We start from the raw sequence: 10,785 nt of genomic DNA on the forward strand, positions 1-10,785 counted from the left end.
TTTCCCTAATACATCGATATTTCTCAATGAAGATGTAAAAAACTATTAATATCCTTGATTATTGTACCATCATTAAAAACTTAATTTCTAAAAATTCACGATTATATAAATTTAATATGATATAAAACTGATATATATAATATAGATTAATTCGCGAACATATTCTTAAAGCAAAAATTTCTTCATCAACATTAATTATTTTTCTACAAATAAATATAAATCTCAATAGATTTGATAATAATTGAAAGATCACCTCTATTCAGTGGTTCTAATTTTGATGTTTCATTAAAAAAGAATTTCAAAGTATTATTAACAATGGCCATCGTATGCAAAGGTAATAATGCAAAAAATGAATATAAATGAAACACTTTCTCTCATGCGATCTTTCAAACGGATAAGAGAGTGTCTATGGTTATCTATTACTTTTCTATTACTTTCGCGCACAGGCTATTTTACGATTTGCTCATGAGGAATGCATTGCTTAAGCGAATTCTTAAGCAAAACATGGTTTATTACACCTGTTGCGTTAAATGAACAGCAAATTAAATTAAATTTTGAGATTCTATCTGTTTGTAAATGCAATATTTTAATGCAATTGCCACATCGACATAACAGATGGATTTATCTAGCGTGCAAAATGCCATAGTGTTATAATATATCAAGTAGTTCGCATTACATTTTTGTAAAATTGAAATTTAACAGTTTATATCTCTTAAATCACACATACAAGGGGCAAATGTCACATGTATTTGTATTTAAGTTATATGCTATAAGAACACGCGATGTATACTTTATTTGTTTAACCTATTTTATTTTCTTTGTATAAAAATCCCTCTATATAAAAAATTAATTAATGTTTATCAGGAGGATATATGAAAAAATAGGTTATTCTCATATCTATTTATATAAATGAATATAATTCATTTTTGCTAGAAAATGAAGATACTGTTTACTATTGTAAGATATCGTTTACTATTGCTATTATATATGAAAGGAATTTTATTGTTTAACATGAATTTACATAATTGCGCGGTAACCGCGATTATTTTTTGTGACAAAGTCTATTATAATGGATAAATATGACTTATGAAGGTATAACTTGTCGGATCGCGTATTTTTTTATCGCTCGCAACAGAAAATTATACAATTACATTAGTGAGTAAGATTAATGTTTTTAAGCTCATTTGCATACGCGAACAAAATCGAAGAGGTATATCAAATTACATTTTGATGTAAGTAATTGTAATTAATTATAGTTCAAGATTAATGATCATACGAGTCTATTTTTTATATAACAGGCTGGTTAAAATGTTGAAGAGAAGATTATTAAGAGTATATTTTTATTCTCTATACGGAATTGTTTCGCAATAATAATCCGCATTTATCTTATATGATTTGTACACATAAATATTTTATACGGATGTACATTATATTCGCCGTATCGTTTGTGCGTCCGATGGAATGTGGAACGCGTTATGCGATTAATCTCAATAACGTCACTAATAAGAACAACAAGTGCATTCTTATCGTTATGCACGTACAAGATGCGAAAATTCCTTTAATAAAAATATTATATATCTTTTTCTTTGCGTATGACTTTATTGTTCTTGTATTTAAAGCGTGGTTAAATCGGAAATTTATATAAGAATTTAGACGGAGTTAGAGTGTAATACTTGGAAACAAGAATAGAGATAATAATACATTTTTAGACCAATGAAAAAAAGACAAAATTTTAAATTAAAACTGAAAGTAAAAGTGATGTTATGTGATTCCGCACAAATATCCTCGTAACGCGAAAAAAGGATGCTATGTTGAAGAGAAGATTATTAAGAGTATATTTTTATTCTCTATACGGGGAATTGTTTCGCAATAATGATCCGCATTTATCTTATATGATTTGTACACATAAATATTTTATACGGATGTACATTATATTCGCCGTATCGTTTGTGCGTCCGATGGAATGTGGAACGCGTTATGCGATTAATCTCAATAACGTCACTAATAAGAACAACAAGTGCATTCTTATCGTTATGCACGTACAAGATGCGAAAATTCCTTTAATAAAAATATTATATATCTTTTTCTTTGCGTATGACTTTATTGTTCTTGTATTTAAAGCGTGGTTAAATCGGAAATTTATATAAGAATTTAGACGGAGTTAGAGTGTAATACTTGGAAACAAGAATAGAGATAATAATACATTTTTAGACCAATGAAAAAAAGACAAAATTTTAAATTAAAACTGAAAGTAAAAGTGATGTTATGTGATTCCGCACAAATATCCTCGTAACGCGAAAAAAGGATGCTAACTCTCGCCACCTTTTAGCTATCGCATGTCTTTCCCTGACTTTCCGGCAACTTCTTGACCTCATAAAGCAAATGCGACACGTTTCTTGAGAATGCATTTATACATTGCGAATAGAAGTTTCTTGTAACCGTGACTTCCATTAGATACCTCGGATAGCTTGATACCTTCTAGAAAAATCTGCGTCATGTTAAAGGATGCGTCATATGCAATATTTAATCATTATTCACAGTGGGACATTATATAAAGCACAAGGTATAAGAAGATATCTCTGAAACATGCATGATATCCATTAGGTGTTGTATATCTGATTTTATTAGTGGTACAATAAAGTACTTTAAGGGTGGGCGTTTGTTGGGGAGGGGGATGTTGTATGAGATTTCCTAACTGATAGATCAACTGTTGCAAAAGCATTCGTATATATCCAAGAAAATACATTGCGTATTGCATAAGAATGGAATGTGTCGTCGATAAATTTGCGCATAATAAAGATTCTTGAATCTCTTCAAGAATAGAGCCCTCGAGAAAGATTTGCGAAATCGATTGTAATTAATGGTTTGTTGTTGAAATTTACGACGTGCTAGATCGTATCAAATAAATGAAATATCATAGAAATGTCGGTGAGGAGTCTGTGCTTCCAATGAACATACCGGTTGCATCAGTACTAACTCAGAATTAGATAGGTGATAGATAGTTGACGCAATAAGTTGATCTAACAATAAGTTCTCATTTGTTGCAATCAAAATGCTTTTTTATCAAATGTTTTTTGATATGTATCATATTTTTGTCCGCTAATTTTTGTTTTATTGTAACACTTTGCACACGATTAGAGTATCTAATAATATTTTTTATTGTTGCTATTATTGATTATAACACAGATAAGTCACAGTAATTAATAATATCAAAATTTTTATCTCTTGATATTATCTCTTAATATTTTAAAAATCTGGATAAAACAAAATGTTATTGCATTCTAATTACTAATTGTTTACTTGATTTTAATATGCAGAATATTACTTTTAATTACATCGGAAATTATAAAGATACAAATGTGAGTATAAATACGGAATTATGAGCATTTTTTGTTGGTTTCTAGGTCTGTATTTATTATTTGCTAGAAGTTTAATTGCGTTATTTTTATATGCAAATTGTGGGTAATATCATCAATTAATACTCATATATAAGAGACGTCCGAGTTTTTCCATTACGGGACTTATGATTGATATAATTCGTGTTTTGTGTGGTCAAGGTTTATACCTCTGTTACATATTATTATATTGATCATTACATCTTGATTTGCGCGTCATATACACGGTGAATTATCATTTGAGAATCACGTTTCGATAAACTTTTGATAATTCTACGTATTGAATCAGACACAGTGAACATGTCGTGAATAATGTATAAGACGGTTTGCTTCGTTTAATTATATTTAATCCTCGATAATTGGGTGTTTCTGAAAATCGTGCGATTATGTGCTTGGTTCAAATTTTTATCATTGATTTATATAGTAGCATGGATTCTTTCTCATTATTAGTAATTATACTTTGCGATCAATAAATATCAATTGTAACCTACATATCGTGTCAGGAAACACGATAAATCGTATACTTGTTTTTTACATACTTATAATTCATATCGAGAAATTCTAGGAATTCCTTATAAAGTTCATTTTATAGTTCCATAAAAGAGCTCATTTATATTGGAATGAGTGGAATATGATATATGATATTAACATTAATATGAATATATGATATTAACTCTTGCGAGAAATTTGATGTCTTTCCTTATTTACGTTATATCTTATTTACGCGTACATGTAAACATGTGATATTAATTGTCGATTAATTGCGTCAAGAAAAAGACAAAAAAAAAAAAAAAAAAAAAAAAAAACGAGAAATAAATACTTATTTAAAAAGAATGTTTTTAAAATTCTTATCATTTTATTCTTTCCGAACTTTTGCATCAAAATCAACACGTTCTTTTAAAAAGACAAAAAAAAAAAAAAAAAACAGAATCGAGATATAATTACTGATTAGAATGTTTTTAAAATTCTTATCATTTTATTCTTTCCGAACTTTTGCATCAAAATCAACACGTTCTTTTACGTTAGCAAGCAGCTGCTTTTGCACGAATGTCCATTTATCAGAAAAAACGGGCGCTGCACGTTAATCATATTCCGCGTTTGATAAAAAGAATTTATAGAGATTTTGCAGTATCATTTACGATTTATAAGAGTGATACTCTGTGTTACTTACGAACAACGCGATATTCGGCATTATTACGAGATCCTCTTCCGTACCGTGGCTCATTTCCGGGATGTAATTCAGTGGATGCATTGGTTTTGCCGATAACGTACCATTATCATTGAAAACTATATCTGTATGCTCGAACAGTTCTCTGAAACGAAATGTGCCATGTGAAATAATGTTAGCATTCATCATTATATTTACATCATTATTACATTTATGTTTAGAATATGTTTTCTTGTGTGTATTACACGTGATTTTTGGAAACATACTTTTCAATAAATCTATTGGATTGAATATATTGTCAAAATAAGGATATATTATTGGAAAATAACGTTGCAAAACTTTATATGTAATCAATTATTTTTAATCCAACTATATAAATAGAAAGTGTGACTTTAATTTATATTATCATCAATATTATTTTTATTTTCAATTTAAATATTTAAAAAAAAATAGGTTTTTAACTTTTTTTTTTTTTGTAACCGTTTTTCTCTTCTCATCCATGATTATTCTGTTCTCTGTGTCTTAATTTTTCTGTCTCGTTAATTTTCCATAAATTTATTCATTTAAGTAAAATTTAATTCAGAGATTTTTGAACTCTCTAGTAATGAACTTGAAGTATTTCAAGAACGACCTTAAATATTCGGTCGCGTAAATGCAACTTGCGATACCATGCAAATTTACTTCGGTTGAATGCCAGAAATGAAAAATAAGAGCGCAATGACAGAAGGTCAAGTGTACGTGAGACAGTATGTAAACTAGATCTCGTGTCCACTTAATAATTATTTACGAGCTTATATATCCACTTCTTTCTCGCGCTCTTGAATATCATTAATGGCCGAGCTCCGATCTCTGGTTTTCACGACCATTCCTCTTTTTTCTTTTACATTAAACAAGAACATATAATTTCATCACTTCTGCCGCTCGGGTTTCCCAGGGTTTTCAGTGATGATTTGATATAACTTTCTTTTTGTGTTTTAACTTCCTCTGCGAGAAGTTTCGTAAAGTACTATAACTATAAAACGCGTCTCTTCAAAAAGTCAACTAAGCCATCTAATCAAGTCATATGAATCCACATTCATAATTATTAATTAAAAATTCATAGAAAAATGATACTCTCATATATTTGTTTCTGAAAAATGCATAATTAATCAAATTATATATTATATTACTCACTTGTAAACGTAAGGACCAACTTGTTGGAATCGTAGCTTGCTCTCCCGGCCATCTAGGTATTCGTCGCGATTTGTCACGTTAAATAGATAGACTTTCAAGTAGAGGTCGACCTCGGGTTTTCGCCACTTCTCAAAAATCTCACCTCCCTCGCCGAATGTTATTTTCCAATTGAAGAGTAACTCGTAGGGATGGAATAGTAGTATAATGCAACCGGATGCGATGCTGAGCAAACTCAGAATTATCAGCATGAAGGTATCTGTCGGCAAAAAGGAAAAGCACGTTCAATAAAAGCGCATAATTGAGAAATTCTGAAATTATAGCAAAGGAAGAGCGCAAAAGAAAACTTGATGTTCTCCGTAATTAAGAAAATTCCACAAATCAAGCTATCTCTCTAATAAGGCAGTTTCTGTGATTTTATTCTCCGGCAAGCTATTTTTTCGCATATACTCCAATTATTGTTGATCTTCTGAATTTTATTACGTGATGAAACTTCACTAGCTCTACTTAACAATTTTGAGAAAATAGTTTATCCATTTATGAATCAATTAATATTTAATTACTTTTAATAATGTGTAATTTTAATTTTTTGGATTTACGTATGCATCATTTATATTGATATTTTATTCATTCATTCAAATAATATAGATTTAGCATCAAATTTCTTAATTCTTAATATAATCAACTTTCTGCCGTCAAAAAATAAAATAGTAAACAATAAGATAATATCGCTAAATGGAACAAATGTGGAATATAATTCACTGATTTCATAATTATTCATTGAGATATAAGATATACCAATTATTCTATTCGTTATGTTTTTTTATTTTATTGCATCTATGAATCTACGAATCTTGATCTCAGCGTTAGACTCACAATCAGCAATTTTGATCGTGGATAAAGGATTGCAGCAACTCGAAATTTCGTAATTTATATTTAAGAGCTCAGAAATACTCTGTTCTTACTTTGATCATTAAAGTGCAACATTACTTTTGCAACGAGTGTTATTGCGATGTTGGAATTACAATATATAGCAGTCGAGCGAACAGTGGTGATTTCTTGATCTTATGTATTGCGTGGTCCATTCTGTAATTTTTTGCCGCAAAGATGAAAAATGATACTCGATCGTTTATCTGATGGATTAAGCAAATGCGTATTTTGAAAGTGAGATTAATTTTTTGCTGATAATTAGCTACTTTGTATTCAGCATAAAAGAATAAATTAATGCTCGTTTTTTAATTCATTTCATCTAAAATAATCCATTATGATTAGAATAAAATCACAAATTCTGTATTGTTTTGATTTTTCTTGAATAAAATATAAAATTCATAATATTTTATAGTTATTTCCTGCTTTAATTTGTTTCATAAATTTTTAGAATGGCATCCTGGAAAATATAACGTTTATTCAGAGAAATAAATCAGAAAAATAATCTTTTTAAAACTAAAAATGTATATTTAGAATTTTATTTAGAAAATGTTTATATTAATTTTTAATTGGTTTATGATTAATATGCCTCTGTAAAAATATATTTTTTGCTAGTTGTATAATTTTTAAAGTACTTTACAAAAATAGTAAAATCATTAAATATACATAAATATATTTCAATAATTAATGTTATTAATGCTATTCACAAATGTTTGCTGAGATATATGTGCGTGCATATTGCGTGCGGCTATATGTTGTCTATACCAAGGTAGACGTATCACGCAGATCCTTGAAAAAAATGAGATTTATTACGCAGTTGTCCCAAGCACATCGCGAATATCTGCGCATTATTATGTTATCGTATATTTTATCTGGTCCAGGAAAACAACAATGTGGAAGAACCTTGGATCTCTTTAAGATTAGAAGCGAAGGACTTTGTATTACACTTCCGATATCTTCGGAAAAAAGACAGATTTGTAAATCTTGATCTTTTGTTTGAATAAGTTTGCTCTTTTAATATACCGTCATTATCATCATATTTACTGTACGTATAATAGTTTGTTCGTATCAATTTTCTAGATAGATCCAATTTCCTTTGCATAACGTCCACAACTTTAAACATTATTTGGAAAGTAATACGTTTTTATAATTATATACTATATGCACAACGATCTTTTACACCTTGTTTTTTAGGCTTATGATTGTAGCACTTACTCACTTATTTATTTGTTATTGCACCTTCAAAATTCCAAGTTTGAAAAAGATTTTGTTTTCTATCATTAAAGAAATTGATATACGAATGATATAGTTTAGTTTTAAAAAAAGCAAAAAATCAACTCACAGTAATGTTAGAGCGCTTTTTATTTTTGATATAATTTTTAATCGTATCGTTTTTTCTAATCCCACATATCTTGGTTAAATAGCCAAGATATGAATAATCGAAATGAGTAATTGAATTTTCATATTAACGACTTTATAGCTGATAAATTACACGTTTGCAAATCAACAATGTAATATGTCACAAGTAATATCTTCATATTTGATTAATGCATTTGTAATATGTGATTTATGAAGATAATAAAGAAACTTATATGAAGATAAAAAGCTGCCCGAGAGAGTATCAGAGAGAGAGAGCAATTGTTGAACAAAACGTAGTTACTACAAATAATGGACTATAGTCGTCGCGCACACATTCGAGTATCTTCAGATCTTCATAAGAGAGAGAGAGAGAGAGAGAGAGAGAGAGTGAGAAAGAGAGACATATAAAAAAAGACAATGCAAACAAGGTGCATTAATTTGACAGTGAGGATAAACATATTGAAGAACGAGTTAAGCAAAAAATCGAAACTTACAATTCTCGCGATTACGCTATCGTAATCATTAAATAATTTTCCCATAAATCATTGCTGGAGGCATGCCGATGTGTATCACGGAAGAATAATAAGAGACATTTAATCACTGGTTTGTGTGCTCGTGCAAAGGACACCAGTCGAAAGCGCGTTCGATATTTTGAAGGGTCGAAGATTATCTCGTTGCACTCAGCACATGCGTATGTGTCGCTATCTTACACAAAGCAGTCTTAGAACAGCGCCGCTCATTTGAATAGACACGGTTGCATAGACCGTACAACAAGAAATCTGTTTATATTTTCAAAGCAGTTATGTAAGCTCGAATCGATGCACGCTACACATCTGATAGGTATTTTAAATTTATGTTATACAATTTGTAGTTTATCTCTTGGTGATCTCTTTATTTTGTTTGATTTAAGGTGTTAAAATATTATAAAATTAAAAAAATATAAATTATCCATAAGAATGTGAACACAACTAGATGTAACATGAAAATATCATAAAAAATATACAACACATAATTTTTATGTTGTATATTACGGAATTTTTTTCTCTTTGATAAGAAATTGGTATATGCTATACATTTTTACAGATATTTCTCGATCTTGAGTGATATAAAAATTATTTAACATCATGAAATAATTTTGTTTAAATTAAACTTTATTTAATTTATGTAAGTTTAATTTTAATTTTTTTCGAATTAAATATATATTCTTTGATAGTTTTAAATAGAAAATTAAGTGAACAAATTGTCGAGAAAAAGAAAGAAAAAATAATGTAAGGCTCTATTGAATCTGTATATATCGCGATCAGAAAGCAAAAGTTAATCGTAATTAGTGAATCGTAATTAAGGCGATGTATTTACACGTTTAGGCATATATAATATTGTCACCGAGTTACCGAGATCATAGAAAGAACATTTTGCTCTCGCCTATTGCAAGATCGTTGGTAAACTATGCAGTTATGTCGTAATAATTTTCCGGCGGTAATCGAGACGAGACTGCAAATGCATGATCAAATAGAAAGCGCATAGCTGTACTGTGTCCCTATATTCTACATTGTTTTACACTTAACACAGAAATGACACACACACAAACAATATAATTATATCAGTATATATCAGATAACTGGTGCTCGAATCAACACAACAAAATTTTTTCAATTTTTTGTTTTGATATAACATCATAATAAATTTTAGTGTCAAATATATCGAGGTAAAGTTTAATAAAGATACATAAAATCGATAAAACAAAAGTCGGTAAACGTTATAACATTTATTTCTCAAAAGAATTATAAATTAATTTCATTATCGAGCGATTAGTTAAAAAGAAAAGTATATTAATCAAGCAGTGACTCAATCAATTCTAATTTTCCCTTCTTTCTAATGACATCTAGCGCGACAAAATTCGCCAATAATTCGTTTCTTTCAAGTTTTTTACTCTAGCTAAACGTAATTTAAAAAAACGATGCGAGTTTCTCTCCTTTGTATTTTAGCTCGCCGTTGCCACACGTTCTACGACTCTCGATGAAAATCGATTTGATAATTCCACGAAGTTAGTCATCGTCAAATTTTACTGCGGTTGATTTTATCTACGTGGTTTGCGGCAAAATACCATTTGACGTTTGCGAACTGGTCCGGCCGTGTTCCGCTTATTCCGCGTTCCTTCATCAGCTGACAATCCCTGTCATTGAGTGCGTTTCGTATACGATTTCGCATTTTTTTGTCGACATTCTTTATATTTCACCGCGGGCAATTACATCACACCGTTATAATAAATCCACGAATGGTGACTCTATCGCACGAGAGCGCCGTTCGCGCAACTGTAGCAACCGTTTTAAGAAGTTCTATCCTATCATTCCTGAAACGCCAATTTCGACAACTGCAAGTAGCCGGTAGCAAGTCCACATATTTTCGTATGCAACTGTATACATATGTATATAAACGTCCTTTTTCGATGTTTTTTTCCGAAATAATATATTTTATTTTATTTTCGTAAAAAATTGTATTCTTGGCATTTGTACAATGCAAGGATCGAAGCTAATATAATTATGAGTTTTTGATACGATATGTATGAAAAAATATAGGTATTTTACCCCAAAATATTACGTTTTTAAATAAATAAATCTGAAATTAAAAGAAATATTTGCAGCATCTTTAATCTTTCTGATGCAAACGCGAGTAAATGTTTAAGATTATAATTTTAAAATACAATAGGATAAAAAATATTATTTATTTGTTTAATTATTTTTAAAAATATTTTTTTTTTTTATTAAT

At 29.4% G+C, this 10,785-nt stretch overlaps 1 protein-coding gene across 2 annotated transcripts in view; it reads right to left on the minus strand.

Annotated features, from left to right (window-relative positions):
* The window catches only part of LOC115244532 (scavenger receptor class B member 1-like), a 36,257-nt gene that overhangs the window by 6,309 nt on the left and 19,163 nt on the right, over window positions 1-10,785 (minus strand). For both annotated transcript variants that reach the window (XM_029822236.1, XM_029822228.1), the window contains 2 exons: window positions 5,737-5,992; window positions 4,567-4,708 (listed from right to left, as the gene is read on the minus strand). In XM_029822236.1, coding sequence (XP_029678096.1) covers window positions 4,567-4,708; window positions 5,737-5,992 — 398 coding nt within the window. The remainder of the gene's footprint in view (window positions 1-4,566; window positions 4,709-5,736; window positions 5,993-10,785) is intronic.

This window comes from Formica exsecta, unplaced genomic scaffold (assembly GCF_003651465.1).
Source record: "Formica exsecta isolate Colony F162 unplaced genomic scaffold, ASM365146v1 scaffold122, whole genome shotgun sequence".
Taxonomy (NCBI): Eukaryota; Metazoa; Arthropoda; class Insecta; order Hymenoptera; family Formicidae; genus Formica; species Formica exsecta.